The sequence below is a fragment of the Psittacula echo genome (genome assembly GCF_963264785.1).
Source record: "Psittacula echo genome assembly, chromosome: 3".
Lineage (NCBI taxonomy): Eukaryota > Metazoa > Chordata > Aves > Psittaciformes > Psittacidae > Psittacula > Psittacula echo.
In genome coordinates, this window is record NC_137736.1 from 17978807 (window position 1) to 17995832 (window position 17026).

Here is a 17026-nt window from a genome sequence, read left to right on the forward strand (position 1 = left end):
AAAGCAGCTGGCTCCTAGGTTCATGACGACAGATAGACTGGAAAGACAAGAGTGCTACAGTTCCACAGGAAGCAACATAGCACACTGGAACAATTTATAAATACATTTCTGCTCTTTGTGAATGCAATACAGCTTATGTGCCCAGACTGACTAGTTTATAATAGCCAGTGTGGTCACTGATCCTTGCAGGACACAAAGACATCATCGTTAGCTCTACAGCTGGGAATGATGAAAGCAGTCTGTGATTCTGAACACGAGTACTGCTGTATTCTTGCCCATGATCCAAGATCGGGGACCTGTTACAACACCTGAGATTTCAGCAGCCATAGTCACATCATGGGACCAGAGGGAAGGCACCTTAATTGTACTCGGAGAGTCATGGGAACACTTTAGGATGGAAGGGGTATTTGGAAGGCTAGGAAAACACTGTGGCTCTGGCAAGCAAAGTACCTGGCCATTAAGACATGTTCTGAAGAAGCCAAGGTAATGGAAGTCTATTTTCAGACCCCCACCATTCAAGGGAAAAAAACACCACCTCCCTAAGGGGTTTCCAAATGTTATTTGTGTCTCTATTACATGAACATTTCACAGCGCATCTCTGATTCACACCACAAGTTCCAGTATTCAGGGAGAAAGTGTTTGCCTAATCCAAGAAACAATAAAACACTGAAACTCATGAGGCTAAATTGTTTCATTGGTAGGTACTTTTTAAACACTACTTAATTTCAATCCATGTCGTGGAACAAAAATCTAATCATGCTAGCTGGTTGTTTAGCTATTCAATGTATCAGCCCCTCAGTGACTGCACGGCTTGGTCAAACTCCAAACTCACTATAACTCAACTTCCTCTCCGAGAAAATGAGGATGTTAATGCAAACTTATCATACAGGAGCATCCTGAGGCGTGATACATGAAGCACTATAAAAGGGCAACTGATAGCAACAGCAATATTTTGCAGATAGTAAGCATTGTAATAGGTTAAATTCCAGCCAGGAGGAAATGTGCACCCTGCTTTCAGAGTGGAAGGTTTCCTAAAACTTGCTTGTTCAATAGAGTTCATCAGCTTCCCTCAGTGGAGCAAAACTCACTCATAGTGACCATTAGATTGGTCTTCTGCTCCTCATCTGGTCACAGAAAGTAACAGAAGGGTAAAAGCAACAGGTCCTTTGAAAAGCTTTCTGCAAAGATGATACATCTTGGAATAAATGTCTACACAGTTGGACAAAGGGAAAAAGGGGCAGCACCATTTGCTAAAACACTGACAGCCGCTGCTATTCTGGAGGATGCTGTTCTCCTCTAGAGGCACCCACCTGCTGCAGCACGAGGGATTCCAAAAACATCTCAACAGTGAAGCTGTTGGCAGCAGCTACATCCCCCAGGAGGGATCCTGCAGTCCCAGTCACAGGAACTGGGGTTCTCTTCCAGGGTAACATTTGAATGGCAATTCAAATAAACTCACTGTGAGCCCCTCTTTCCTTGTCCCGCCTCTGCTTGTTTCTTTCACATCACTTCTCACTCTTTCCCTCCTTCCCTTAACTACATTCTCCTACTCTCTCTCCCCCTTAGTACCCTTGCCCTCCCACAAGACAAGATTCAGGCTTAATTCCTCCATTTGTTATTTTCTTGGCTTCTGAAACATTTTCTTGTCCTTCTCTCTCTGCTCTTGTCATGCCTTTGTGCTTCACGTGCCCTAAGCTCAGAAAACTGAGGTAACCCTTTCAGAACAGCACTGCCCTGAGAGACAAGAGGAGATCACCAGGTCCACTCATCTGCACACCCTGGTGGCCGTGCCAACCTCTCACAAACAGCAATTCCCCCCCTGGTTTTTGTGCAGGTCACCATCCTGTCCTTCCTATTGCTTTTCACCCTTGTCCTGCTCCCTGTATGAACCAGCTGCCTGTGACACCCTGGTGCCTCCAGCCACCACCGCTCCAACCAGAAGTCCTGTGAGCTGCGCTTGAAGGAAGGCTGGGTCATGTTCCTAAGAGGCAGATAAAGCCATTCTCAGAAGTGACACTGACTGAACTTGGTTGCTACTCCCAGGTCTTCCTGCCAACACAAGGCAAATTACTCAGTTGTCTTTGCCACAGATTTCTGTCTACAACACAGCATTTGTACTGCAGAATGGTTTGGGGACACTTGCCTGTAAAGCCTGGCAAGCACTGAGCCGCGCTGGTGACACAAGGTATAGATGAGTTTCCAGCGGGTCCCCCTAGAAGCAGGAGATCGCCGGTCTGCCAAGTGGACACTTGCAGACATGTGCAGCCATCCTGCACCGAGCTTCCTTCCCAACCAAGCTATCAGCTTGGCTGACAGCAGAGCTGATGCCACGTGTATCCACACAAGGCTGCTCTCTTCTTCAGGGGGCAACCTCACAGAACAATCTTTGTCTTTCTTTTCAGGATTTAATTGGGAAGCGGTGCAGCTGGGAACCAGGGAGAAGTAAATGGGATAGGAGAGTATGCCCTGCCATTGGTAACAGCCCAAAATCACAGCGGCAGGAAGTCTACAGGCACAACAAAGCTCGGAGCCCTCTCCCTTCTCGCAGGCTCTTTCCTCGCATCAAAATCGAGCCACTTTAAGCACAACCGCTAATGTTCCCACCTCCCGCGGCCTCCAGAAGGTGAGAGGGAAGGAGAAAAAGCCAAACCAGAGGGGTTTCTCCCTCCGGGACAGCCGCACCCCTGCGTTCAGCGAGTAAGCCCCCAGGGGCCTTATCCCTACGGGAAAAGAACTAATAAAGACCGAGAGAACAGGCTGCAGATACCACCCGCGAGGCGCCATCGCTATTCCCTTAGATCCCCCTGCTCCGACCCGGCGCCTGCTGACGGCGGCGTCCCGCTGAGCCCGCCCCCTGCGGCGCAGTGCCCGCTGGGAGCTGTAGTCCGCCGACGCGCCCTCGCCACCATCCGTAGCCAGCGGGAGACTCCGCTTCCCGTCGGCCCCCGCGCTGCCGGCCGGCGCCGCGCCGCGCCGGTGCTGCCGGGTGCCGGCAGTGGCAGCGCCGCCGCCATGGGTTGCGGGACGCGGTTGTGCCTCCTGGGCGGCCTGGCCCTATGGGCGCAGCGGCGGCGGGCAGCGGCGGCCGCAGCCCCGGAGCAGCGGGACCGGGAGCTGGAGCTGAAGCTGGTGCAGGTGGTGTTCCGGCACGGGGCGCGCACTCCGCTGCGGCCCCTCCCGGGGACAGCGCCGGTGAGGAGCGGAGCGGGGGGGGTGCCGAGGCCGGGCCGGGGTGGGCCCGCTGGTGAGCGGCTGACTTGTCTCCATCAGCCTTGTAAATGGTTTTTTTTCCCCATCCCAAGGTACTACCGAGAGTAAATCTGGGAGAAACGCGGGGATTTGCGAGTTCGAATGGGAAGGGGTAGCGCGGTCCCGCTGCTGTCAGCAGGACGGGTGGTGGCAGAGGGAATAGCCTGCGCCGCGGCTGCAGGGAGCCCTCGGAGGAAGGACGTGGGGATGAGCGTCCCGGGCCGCAGGCACGGCTCCTCCACTGCTCCCCCTTAGAGCTAAGCCATCCCCACGCGTTGGTGCTCAGCCAGCGTGCGCCGACGTGCCCCGGTGTCACTGCGGCTGACCCTCCCCGCAGCCGCGGACGGGGCAGCCTGGTGAGCCGGCAGACGGTAGTTCAAGTGCTGTGCTAAAGCAGCTTTTCAGTGTGTAACTAACAGCAGCAATAGCGATTTCCTACAGCTCCTTCTCCTGTAAGGAGAGGGAAACAGGTATGGCATCCCTTGCACTTCATCTGTGGACCATACACAGCACAGCACATCCAGGATGCAGCACTGCTGCCTCTTCTGTGTGCGCTGTACAAAGATAGCTCCTTGCCTCGTGCTGTGGTATTGGCAAGGCAGCACAGAACAGTGCAGCCTCGGTTTAATGCTCTTGAAAGTCTGTCCTGGGTTCAGCAGTAGCAGTCATTTTTCTCCTTCTTCGTAGCTGGTGCAGTGCTGTGTTTTTGACTTTCGGCCTGGGAACAGCACTGATAACACCGATGTTTTTAGTTACTGCTCAAATGTTTAGTCTGACCAAGGACTTTCTGAGTCTCATGCTCTGCCAGGGAGGAGGGGAAGCTGGGGGGAAGCAGAGACAGGACACCTGACCCAAAGAGGTATTCCATACCACAGCATTTCATGCCCAAGATGTAACTGGGAGTTACCCAGAAGGGGCTGATTCACTGCTGGGTGGGGGCAAGGTATCAGTGGACGGGTCGTGAGGTGTTGTATTCTCTCTTCCCTTGTTATTTCCTTTATCATTATTATTATTGGTGGTAGCAGTAGTGATTTGTGTTATACCTTAGGTTACTAAACTGTTCTTATCTCAACCCGTGGGAGTTACATTCTTTTCGATTCTCCTCCTCGTCCCTCCAGGAGTAGGGGGAGGGAAAGAAGGGGGAGAGTGAGAGAGAGACTGCGTGGCTGATTCATAGCCGACTGGGTTTAAACTGAGACAAAGTCCAACAAACTGAAGCACTGTTTGGTGGGTTGGTTTGAAACAGGTGGAATGGCATCCCACACTTTTACACGTGCCTGCTCAGACTAAGTTTGATTACATGGTGACTGACCTAGATGGAGGGCCTCAACCTCCCTCACCCTATGATGAAGATTACAGAAAGATCACATTTAAGGTAAGGCTGTATTTCATGGTGGTTTCATGTTCTCTCTGTAGACTGGTTTATTTCCATATTCCACTGGAGACCTGTCCTTTTCTTTGCACTTAGGGTGGTGCAATTGCAGGGCAGCTGACAACAGTAGGGATGCAGCAGATGTTTGCCTTGGGGGAACGGCTGAGGAGAAGCTATGTGGAAGAAGCCAGATTTCTCTCACCAACGTTTAACCCTGCTGAAGTCTTGTGAGTCTCTCAGTTCCGTCCTGGACCTTCCCTTGCTTCCTCCTTCCTAACATGTAGTCCTGTGCTAGGAAATCTTTATGAGCAGCAAACCCTTCTCCACCTTACAGCAGACTGGCTGGCCCCTTCATCTTGTGCAGCCTGCTGAGCCAGGGACTAGAACTCACTCTCAACACAAAACATCTGATGCCCCAGCAGTCCTGAGAGCGATGCCAGGGACAAATTCATCTCACCTAGGTTTAGCCATTCACTGTGGTATTACGACCTTTATGGGGAGTGATGAGAAGCAGGCATTTCTGGAGCACAGTTTAACTTGCTGCAGATGAAATAGCTAAAGTTCAGTGAGATGAATCACATCCCTGCTGCTCACATCAGTAATGCTGGGAGCGAATGGTTGAGGATGAGATAAAAATTACACCAGAGAAGTGCCAATTTATCTCCACTGTCTCTGAAGGGAAGTTAAAGGGCAGAACCCTCAGTTCCAGCAAGCCCTCCCCAGCTGCAGCATGAAGGAGAAAGTGCTGCCTCACAAACTGCTTTCTCTCTTTCAGCATCCGTTCCACTAATATTTTCCGGAATCTGGAGTCCACACGGTGCCTGCTAGCTGGGTTGTACCAACAGCAGAAAGAAGGTTGGGGAGACTTCTGACCAGTGCCTTCCCTTTCTCAAGTCTTCCCTAGATGTAGATGCTTCGCATATTCCACCTCTTTCTGCCTCCTGGTTGTTACTTCTTCCCTGGTTCTTTGCGCCTGGCCCTCTTCCCCATAGTCTCCTGGTCCTGTGTGTTCTTTATCAACTTGTCACTTGCTCCCTCTCTTTGTGTAGCTTTCTGCTGGTGCTCAGCTTAGATCTGTTGCCATGAATGCTGCAGTTTCAGACCTACTGAGGAGGTTAGCATTAACCCACTTCAGAATCAAGAGGGCAAAAAGGTCTAGGTCCAGTGTTCAGATGCACATCTGAAAAGGTTTCTCAGAGAAACTCAAGTATCTCAGCCACGATCCTTTACAAGTTTGGTATCTGGAGTAACTCTCAACTGTATCCTACAGTTGACAATTAAGCGTACATCCTACAAATACACTCTGGGTTTTCAAGATCGCACCTCTGCTCCCTCCCTATTCAGTTCTAGGAGCAAATAGAAGTGACTTACCAGAGCTCCTTACACCTCATGGTACAGAAACTGATTTTGGCACATGCAAACACTAGAAAAAATGAACACACAAGTAGAAAACTTTATAAGGTGCACAGCAGACATCCCTATGGAATTAAATGCTGTGTGCACAAAACAAGTAGAGTGGCTTGTGCTGCAAGTGATAGCTCAGGGGGAATTGCTAGTTGACAACAATGGACTTGAGCACAAAGACTGTGAGAGCGATTAAAACAGTCTAAATATACAAGATGCAGTGGTGATGAGAGACTTCCTTCTTGTTCCACAGGATCCGTTGTCATTGTCACTGACAAAGCAAGCTCTGAAATCCTCTATCCCAATTACCGCAACTGCCAGCGCCTGAAATGCTTGAGCAGGTAATTGCCAGCCATACTCCCCGTATGAGTTTACTGCTGCTCCATTTCAGCAGCAGTAATTTAAAACAGCACATTTTCTTCCCATTTCCCAATTTCTTCCCCTGCCACTTACTGCTATTTGGGAATGGTTAGCTAGTTGTATAAAACACTTGGTGAGCAGAGTCATATACTAAGCAGTGACACCAGAAGGAAAAAAATACAGACGTTTTGACCAATTTAATTTAGTCTCTGTCTAGCAAACACTCATTACTAGCTAATGTACAGCTATTCTGTGGCATTGCTGCAGGGCAGAATTAATGTCATCTACTTCCCTTAACAAGCCTTTCAAGCGTGAACATATTGGGCCTCCTTTTTATATGCACAGTTTCAGGTTTGGGGGTTCTTACAACATTCCTGTCACATTTATACCTCAAAGAAACTGAAATATACTCAGCGTTGACACATTTAACAAAGACTAATGAAGTAAAATAAGGAACATCCTACATAGAAGGAAAAACTTGCAGAGCTGAGTACTCCAAGTGTCTGTGCCAGGTTGGGCACAGGGTGGAAACTGAACACCAGAGGCAGCTTGGTTGGATTACACATTAGCATATTTTTGTTCAAAACCTCAAGAGTTGTCAGAATTCACTTGCAAAAGCTCATTATATAATCCTCTGCCTGCAGAGTCAAGTGTTGCTCTTGACAGTGCAGAGGTGACAGCCCATAGAAACAGTTCATTCAGCCTCCTCTGGTAACATCAACTGACCAGCAAGGGAGTAAACTGCAAGCTCTTCTGCTCCCCCCTCTTCAGCCCACCAAGAACATTTTGTGATCGTGCCAGGGTGGGTTTAAGCTGCAGTAAGAAGCACTGCCCCAGCTTACAGGCTGCCTATGCCAGAACCTGCCGCATATTTGACTTCAAACAGAAACTAGAGATGTTCCTTAAAAAAAAAAAAAAAACAAAACAAACAAAAAGCAAATGAACTTTTTACACCTCCTCCCACACACATCAGAGTCAGAAAAAACAAAACCTCTGCAACATATTTGAAACCTCGGCAACAGATTTGAAGGACATGGCCAGCATTCATATTCTGAGCTAAACTATTAAAAATAGAATTTAAAGCAATGTAAAGAAGCAAATGGCTTCTAACAGAGAGAGAGGTAAATTTAAGCTACAAGCATCTAGGTGTTTCCCTTTTCCCACACCATATAGTAATCAGTTCAAAGCTCCTACCCTTTCTTGTTTCATGAGGCAGTTCAAGGCTACTCCCTGAAGACACAGACTTACACTGTTCCAGTATGACCAGATCTGTTAACTGATACACAGCCCTTGCTTATGGGAACCGCTTCTGAGGTGTTCACAGCTCATTTTTTAACCCCACCTGTGAGAGCAGACAGATTCCATCCTTGACATCTAGACCATGTGTCTGCTCTGCAACTTCAAACTCCCAACATCAGGAATCCCTCAGTATCCTGTGGTGTTTTTCTTCTGTCCTTCACTGATGCAAGACTGGGCTGGGATCACAAAAAAGAACACAAAAGATAAAGTCTGATGTGTGAAAAGTTTTTGTTTTCTTACTTCACTGGCAGGCATAAGTTGAAGGATGCTCTGCAACAGCCAGGTATCTCTGACGACTTGAAAACAATTAAGGAGAAGATGGGTATTGACAGTGATACATTTGTGGATTTTTTTCTCCTCCTTGATAACATTCTTGCTGAGCAGGTGAGTTGAGCAGTTCTGTCACAGAAAGAAACATCCCTTTATCAGGCACAAGAAACCACAGAGTGCCAACATCCACTGATACCATAATCCAGAAAGTTAACAGAAATAACATGGCCCTTTTAAAAACAAGATGCAGAGTTAGCCTTGCTCTAGGATGGATGAAAACTCATCTCCAGTATTTATGTTCTTACACTGAAATCCACTATCTCTTTCAAGTGTAATGAAGTAAAACTAAAAGAGCAGTTGGGCCTTGGTTAACAAAATGCTTTCCTTTTGGGTTTTTTTTTTTTTCGGCAGTCAGCACCTAATGGTCATCTTAATAGTGGCTCCAGCATACTATCTGTGAGCCAGATTGCTTCTGCTACTGGAAAGGGGCTGGGCATGTTTGTATCCCCCTTAGTACCTCTTTTTTTTTTTTGTTGGAGCTAGTGGCAATTGGTCTGGCTGTTGGTTGAATAGCTCAAGGCATTAATGTATTCTTAAGAACGAGCATCCATCCTCTCTTGGTACACAGAGCAAGTCTGTGTGTTTAAAACCATCCTAGAACTCCTCACATGAATATCATAACACAATACTGTAGTACAGATGCTGTGACATGAACAGCTGTTTTCTGTAGGCAGTCATCCACGTATCTTCAGGCTAGGCTTAGAAAGGGTCAAGCCCTATTATGCTGCAACTTCTCCTTCCAGGTGCATAATTTGCCAAGCTGCCCTGTGCTGAAGAACTTCCAGCAGACAGTTGAGCGTCGATCTGTTGAGTCACTGCTTTTCCTTCTGGAAGATGGTTCAAGGTGATTGCCTGTATCCAGCCTTAGGGGTTGTCTTAGGCTTACCCAGGGTGGATGAGCCACACCAGCTTATTTTGGCAGATGGAAATCCTTTCTGATCTGCTGCATTCCCCCACCAGAGGCTACTGCCCCCTCATGAGGTTTGTACCTCAGCCATTGCAGTGTAAAGTCCAGTGCTTCGAGTCAAGAGCATGAGCTAGGAAAGAGTGTGTCCATGCTGAGGAGGCTGAGACGTGGGCTTACGTCCTGTCTTGCTGACAGTTGTTGAGAGTAGTCTCCAAGGAACAGCAGTAAGCCATGGGATAGGCAGTGAATGTTCAGTTGCCATGTTGGTATGTGAACCTGTGTGAAAAGCAGAAGAGAGTAGGAGATGCTTCCAGCCTGAGCACTGAGGCTGCGCAGAGAAGGCTGTTCTTGCAGATCCACAAGTACACTATAAATTCCAGCCTGGGAAGTTCATCCCAGGGGTGGCACCTGCACAGCTAGGCTGAGAAGTGTTGGTGCTAGTGGAAAAGATGATGCCAGGCCCTGCACACATGTAACTGCTTGTAAAAGAATCTGCTGCTACCTGCAGTTAATTACCTCCTCCACAGTTGTTTGCAAAGGTGGCTGAGTTACCAGCCTAGCAGCTGTTTGCACATTCATTTGCAGCTGCCCTGTTAACCAGCTCTTCTCAGGTGGTGGCAAAGGACTTGCCTTTTCTCTTAGGGCAGTTGCCCTTAGACTCTTCTTTAACTTGTATTGGAGATCTTGAGTACTGAGAGAAGATTTCCCCCACTCTTACAACACCTGGGGAAGCCATGGTCACATGCCCCCCCATTTCCACACATGTGTTCACTAGGTAGAGGGAGTTTATTCACACCAGAAGTTATTTAAAGATCTTTTTGTTCAATATGGGGATAAAAACTTACTTTTAAATATAGCTGCCACCTTCTTGAATCCCACCCCTCCCCACCAGAGACCCAAACCACTTCAGTCGCTGTTTTGCAGTTAACTACAGTCAGCATAGCTGAAAACCATGCATCCAAAAATCATACCTAAGGAAACACAGCATAGAGCACATCAAGGAGTTTCTGTATTTCCCTTTGTGTGGGCCACACCTCAGGAGATGGTTTGTTAACAGCTCTCCCCTCCCAGTCTGCAAACACATTAGAATCCCTGTGGTGACTATGCAACTGCTGAAACAAAAAGTAAACACAGGAATTGCATTTAATAGTTCTTAACTATACTCAATCCACATTATCAGTTTGTAAGAGAAAAGCAGGTTCCCAAGTGTTGGTTTAATTTGAAAGTTTAAAAACTAGTAGATTTATTTCTGCTTCTTTCATAGAGAAGTTCTTCAGATGAGTGTTGGTCTCCTTTTCTATACCTTAAGGAAGAACATTACAGAAGCAGTAGATCCCTCCTCTCCAGCTGAAAAGGCCAGGTACAAAGCAAATCTCTTCTTGTAATTGTTAGAAATTCTCACTTGCTGTCAGTGTGAAAAGCTGGTTCAGAAAGATGTTGAATGGGTGGGGTAAAGAGAATGAATGCTTATCTGCTAGCAAAAGCCTGAGTGCTACTGGCTATCCATGGAGGAACAGAGCCAACATTTCAGGTTTGTTTTGTTTTCCTTTTCACCAGAAAGCTCATTCTCTATGCTTCTCATGACACCACGCTTATTCCTCTCACGGTGGCATTGGGCACCTTTGATCGCAAGTGGCCACCTTATGCTGCAGATGTGACCCTGGAACTGTATCAGCACCAGCAGTCCAAAGAGTGGTTTGTTCGCATGTCTTACCATGGAGAGGTAAGATCCCAGGGGGAGTCCCTCACACAAATCTTGGGCTTCTGGTTTTGCCATGTATGCATTTAAAGCTGTGAAAGAAGACTTGTTCTGGGCATGCCATCCAGCCAGATATCAGAGTAGGACACCTACAGCACATCCATGATAGCCAAGATCTCTTTTCTGTTGAGCTGGCTGTTAACCAAGGGAGTTTAGGCAAAGACTTTGAACCTCTCCATGTCTTTGCCATTCCCCTGCCACAGAATGTATCAGTATCAGCAAAAAAGGGCTTTGGCAGTGCACAAGATGGGTGATTTTGTCTCTTTGCCTTTGCAGGAGCGAGTGGTGAAAGGATGCAGAGCAGGTCTCTGCCCACTCCAAGAATTCCTCCAAGTTCTTTCACAGTACTCAGTCAGTCCAGAGGAGTACAATAGCCTGTGCTCCCAAACGGAGGGGAATCAGCAAACCGACTCATGATTAAGTGTGTTTAAATTAAAAATAGTTGATTGCCACAATCTTTGCCTATTTTTTTCCTTGCACATTCCTGCCAGCCTTCCCTAGTATAAAGGTGTTTTAGATGAGGCGACTTTTCCCTACCAGACACAGAGTGGCACAGTGTCACTTTTCACTGTTAGCAACAAGATTAAAGAAGCCGCATAATAGAATGGCTTGAGTTCACTTCTGAGGTAGCTACACAAAAGCACAGAGAGGCTGAAAACAGCAAGGGAGAGAACAGACCTTTTCAAATTGCCCTGCTGCTTCAGGAATACAAGAGAAAAATCTGTTCCTTGTATGCTGGGGCTGTGGGATGAAGCCCAGCTTGCTCTGTGCTACCAGACTGGAGAGCTTTGACGTAACAATTGCTTCTATGCACGGCGAACTGCAGAAGCCGCTGTGCCTTTCTCCCTGTCTTTTGTCATGTTGGAGGTTTTTCTGTGCAGACAGATGAACCTCCAAAATTGCATAGCATTTATCTGCCCATCTTCTTGATGGCATTTTTGTGCACACAAAACCTCTCCAAAGGGACAGAAAGCCTCCAAGCATCTTCCCTGCACTCCTTTAATTATGGAAATTTTGCTGTGAACAAGCAAAACAACCACAGTGGGCCAAGTACAAGAACATGCACTCTTGGTGAACTCTGCTTAATGTGCTTTAAACGAGGAAATCCGGGGAGCTGCTACTGACTTTGGCTTTGAGCAGCATTGCATCTATTCTGCACTTGTTGAAACAGGAACACAACCAACAGAAGTGCTTCTAACTGAAATGATAATGCTTTTCCCCTGTAAGACAGTACTAAGGATCACTATGTTGTCAAAACCCCCATTTTTCAGTCAGTAAATAAAACCTGGATCCTGACCTACTTTCTTTGGCATATGTAAAGGCTAAAATAGGGGAATCACTGCCTAAAATGGCCCTGCAGTTTTGGTTCTGTGTTATCCCTTTTCACTTAGCAAAACCAGACTGCAGTGATGTTAATGTAAGTCATTGACAGATACATAACTGGAGGCACTACAGTGCCTTCTCCATGAGAAGTGTGGGCTGGATTTACCTCTACTCTTTCATTAGCCTGCCCCCACCACAATTACATGTTGACACCACACACAGTGAGCAGAATAATTTGACTACTAAATACATTGCTAGAGGTCTCACTGAACTGCTATTAGAAGCAGTCAAAAAAGCAAACAAAACATTGTTATTTTCCACCAAGTTTTTATACAGCCTAGCAACAATGCCATTATATAAAAATCAATGTCCTACCCTTGCATAAGAACAGTGTGTTCTGCTCTCATCAGCTCTCTCTTATGCATGGTATAAATCATGTGGAGAACACTGATGGAAATATTACATATACAACTGTAAGTTACTTGAGAGGCATGGACTGCCTCCATGAGAAGCTTTGGCCATACCAGTAGACAAGGGGAATTCACATACCTTCTCCTGAAGAAGAGCTAGGAGCATCTCTCAGCAAAACTGACCAGCGACCAACCAGGTTAAAAACTGCAACACAGAACTCAGCAGCACAAGCTGCCCTAGTGCGTGCAAGATAGTTACAGGGTACTGCATTCACACTGTTAAGACAATCATATCATTCTGGGCAGGGTAACAAGACATTTCAGTAACAACAGAAGACCAAACATAGGCCAGCTTCTTGATAGTAGCTAGGAAGAAGCCTCCACTGGGAACAGCTTACTTCTTTGTTGTCTCCTGCAGGGTTTGTGCTCCAGCATTACCTTTCTCCTTGGTATGGAAGTAGTTGGACCATGCATTGGTCTCATCCCACTGAGCAACTCCATGGTAGCCATGGCCCACAGTATGAAAGAGGAGTTACTTCTGACCACAACTAACATAAATAATGTTTTCAGAGGAGGATTGGTGGGACAGTAGGAGAGTTTTAAGACACAGGTAAGTGGGAAGTGCTGAACTGCAAACACAGCATGGAAGAGCTGAAGCATTTCTGAGAGCATGGAATAAACATTTACAGAAATAAACAATTCCATAAGGAATCAGTGCATTCACATGAATAGGCAGACTCTCTGCAAGAACTGGGAAAGACAAATCCCAGAGGACAGAAAAAAAAATCCAAACCTTTCTTACCCTGTTGATATAAGAACTGCCGCTGACATGAGCAGCTAACATGTTCAACCTCAGGTTCCTTCAAGCCTCCAGGCTCAAGCTGGAGCTGCTATCCCAAGTTAGTCTGCTTCCCTTGCCATTTTAGTATAATTTTCAGTTAATGTAGGTTGGTCAACTGAAACCTAGAAGACTTTTTGTCCATTTTGCATTGCAAACCTATCCTCATATAGTATGTTTCATTTAAGGCAGTGGCAGTATAGTATGCGATTGTCAGGAAAGACGACAACTTAAATGTAGGGGTTTGTTTTCTCATGTAAAACATCCTCTTTTAAAGCTTCCAGTACACCAGACAATATAGCATCATTTACCTTTCCTGACTCATGCTCTGACTCGGATAAGAACAATGGTAAACTTAAAACCTGAGTGTGTAATCAATCATGAGGACCTATGTCTCTCTGCACAAGAAGTTTGCTGGGTGAAAGTCCAAGGAGATCAAGAGGAGAGTGAGCCTGGTGTATTTGTCAATAAGCCCCACATAATCAAGGTAGAAGTTTGAGTTTGGGTCTTTTTAAGGCCTGAAGAACACTCCTGATAACGTGCTTCAACCTTAAGTGGAAAGAGCATGATAAAGCTAGGTGTAACACAGAAACAGAAGTGACTGGAAACTATGTGCGCTGACTCAAAACTGAAAAATCTTTCAGTTAGAAATCACCTCACCAGAAAGATGACACAGCACAAACACAAGACAACTTACCTTTTTTTAGATTAAGAGTTGCTACCAGTCAATACAGTGAAGTATACTCTACTAAACACAGGCCTATATCAATCATGGATCATTTCTCCTCAAGCAGTATCAAAATAGGGAACCGATTTGATCCAACAGCCTGCCAAGGCTGTGAAAGGAAAGCATTCACCATTGGGAGTGCAGAAGAGCACCACCACTGAAATGCAGCCTCTTTTGCCACCAGAATGAAAAGCAGCATAGCAGACAGTCAGCATACCAAGCACCACAAAAATCAAGCCCTGTGTATACTGTATTTGTAGTAGCCCCAACACTCTGGCACAACAAATGTTGTGTTCCAAGAGTCTAAGAAGCATGCTTAAGGTTACACTCTTACCCCTACGAAGAGCTGAGTACCCACATCCGTTCCGAGTCAGGATACGTATATTGTACCAGAAGCACTACCAGCATTCAAATCCCAGCCAAAGCTGATGCAGATTAGATCTCCACATCCTCGTCTGTCTTCTGAAATGCTCCCTATTAGATACCACCAGGAGGTCAGGACTAAACTCTTAAGGCTGGTACTTGCTTGTCATGTTCTTTGGTAGATTAGGTAGCCCATGATACAGGTACAAAGCTCGAGTTTATTTGGAGGGTGCTTAAACCTGTCAGTGTACTTCACAGATGACCTGTTAGCAACAGTCTACTACCTTAAACAAACAGATTTCAAATATTTTAAACTTTTGATTTAGCAGGCACATTACTTTGCGTTTCAGAAGTTCACCATCTGCTGGGTTTACCTTTTAAGTCTCTCCGTGCTCCGGCTGCGCAGCCATCTGGGATGAGATAATTTGAACAGCAGACTGTTTCCTCCCATGTTACTAGAGAGGAAGAGCAGCCAAGCATGTATGAATAAAGCCTATTTCATTCTTTCAAACAAAGGTGGAGGAGGAGGATTTTAAAGTTTAAAGAAAAAAAAAAAAAATAGAGAAGAGGAGGAGGGGAAGGAAACTAAAAATGGTAACCCCACTTTCCGTCTCAACTGCACCATGACTATCAGAGCTGAGTCACAGTTACTATTGATTACAAATAAGAAGGAGAGAACGGAGCCGGACTTACAGATCCCAAGGTGAATTTGCAAGGCTGGCAGCTAGAAAGCTTTTGCATTTGCAAAGCAAAAAGGGGAGAAGTAAAATCAGAGCAAAACAAAGACTTTCAGTCTACATCTACCAAGTCGTTTTTCTGACTGAAGCCAGCTAAGGCATTAGCATCTCTTGTCCATCAGATACTGCAAACCAGGTAACACCCCTAAGATTAAGTGCACTGACATGGACTCAGGAGAATCCATGACTTTTGTTAAGATACCAAATGCATCTTAAGTTAGACAAACACAGGAGTTTTAATCATCCAGCATCTCTAAAATGTATTGTTTCACTGTCAAATGACTTTGAAACAGTGAATCCCCCACGCTGATTTTTCTAGAATAAATCGCCGTCACCTCAAATCCTTTGCTAGTCAGAACACCACATAAGCAGAAGAGGCACTGAGAAAGACTGTTAAAAACCAACCAAACAAAATAGAACAACAAAACCCCCACCACACACACAAAAAACAAACCCTCCAGGTTATTTCTATGTCAATCAAGAACTTTGCTTTGTTCAACATGGTAAAACCAGTCAGGAGTCATGGCAGAACACTTAAAAAGGTTGTACTGTGACAATTCCCATGCAAGGTCCTCAAAAGGAAGCTGTGCATTCACCATTTAAAGAAGAGGCAACTCCACTCTGCAGACACAACACTTACTGTGTCATTGTCAGCTCTCTCTAAAATCTTGACAAGTCCCTGCTTCAGGCACACTGCTTGTCTTGTTAGAGGGAAGCACCACAACATACAACCTACACTTTGTCAAAAGAGTAATTCTCACCCAAAATCACTGTAAATTTGCATGACAGCACAAAGGTAAACTGGGAAGCAGGCAACAGAAGGCTCTGAGGCTTGTGCGCCTCTAACAGTGCATGGATCCATTCACTTTGTAACACTACCAATGAAATTTGGATAAGCTACTGACAGCAATTCCTTTTCCACCTGTTAAGGATCAGTTAATTCTGCAAAACTCTCACATTCCAGCCTATTAAAGGCATTCATTCTCCACATGAAGTTTCACGCTAATAGCCAGCCCTCTGAGGAAACTATTCATTGAAATCATTTCAAGTAACAGTAAGTGGAAGGAAGCACAGAGATTACACACTCCATATACAGTGCTCGGGGACCAGAGAACAGCCAGCCACAGAGCCCACACCCTGCCCTGCAGATCCACAGTTGGCTCATCCTGGTCTTCTCCAGGAGAGGGTTTCAACTTCCAATCCATGTTTCCTCATTCAGCCTTTCACTCCTCACAGACAAAACCGTAAAAGCTTCTTGCTGAAATCCTCTCAAGAGGCAGGTTTGAAAAGACAAGGGATTAGGAAGTGATCAGTGAGAGCTGTAGCAAGCAACATTTTACCCAGCAGGGGTGTCCTCATAAAAAACTGCTCACTGGCGATTTCTCTCTCACCTTTGTTATTTAAGTTCATCCCCACTCTCTCAGCCTCTGAGAGGCCCTACCCAATCCAAAGCCCCTGTGAGGACACACAGCCCCAGCACAGCGCCGGAGTCTGGGAAAGATCAAACCCATGTACGTTGTAGTGCTGCAAACACTCACCAGGAGGAAGTAATGGAGACAAGTTTCATCCATTCCTAGAGCCTCAATAAGCTAAGGAAGATAGACAGTAACTATCATCCCTGAGGCATTCTGAAACAGGACCTCGCTCCAAATAAAACAAGCTCAGTTCAGGATTAAGCACACATAAGTGCCTCACAAGGAGCATCTGCTGCCCACAAGACCACACTTTCAGGAGCTGCCAAAACTTGCCCCACCTGGCCTCTAGGCTGGCTGTGATCAGAAAGAAGAGCAGTCACCTGGCCAGCTGTGTGATGTACATAGAAACAAGTGGAATGGATAAAGAAGACAGTTCATTTTTGTAAGAAACAATATATTTTATTTTTCTGACACCACAGCCCTGGCAAGTGGTTTTGTACCAAATTTAATGGAGGTTACACAGAACGTTTTAC

At 46.1% G+C, this 17026-nt stretch overlaps 1 protein-coding gene across 2 annotated transcripts; it reads left to right on the forward strand.

The window, feature by feature from the left end:
• The first annotated feature begins 2965 nt into the window (after positions 1 to 2965).
• On the forward strand, positions 2966 to 11127 carry ACP6 (acid phosphatase 6, lysophosphatidic). 2 transcript variants are annotated; one of them, XM_080614052.1, is made up of 11 exons: positions 2966 to 3192; positions 4496 to 4624; positions 4718 to 4848; positions 5397 to 5476; positions 6279 to 6366; positions 7936 to 8068; positions 8758 to 8858; positions 8975 to 8995; positions 10186 to 10281; positions 10479 to 10644; positions 10957 to 11127. In XM_080614052.1, the coding sequence occupies exons 1-11, from the start codon at positions 3013 to 3015 to the stop codon at positions 11095 to 11097; spliced, it is 1266 nt and encodes a 421-aa protein (XP_080470178.1). In that variant the 5' UTR covers positions 2966 to 3012; the 3' UTR covers positions 11098 to 11127. The 2 variants fall into 2 exon arrangements, with proteins under 2 accessions (XP_080470178.1, XP_080470179.1); XM_080614053.1 differs by lacking the exon at positions 8975 to 8995.
• Positions 11128 to 17026: the final 5899 nt, after the last annotated feature.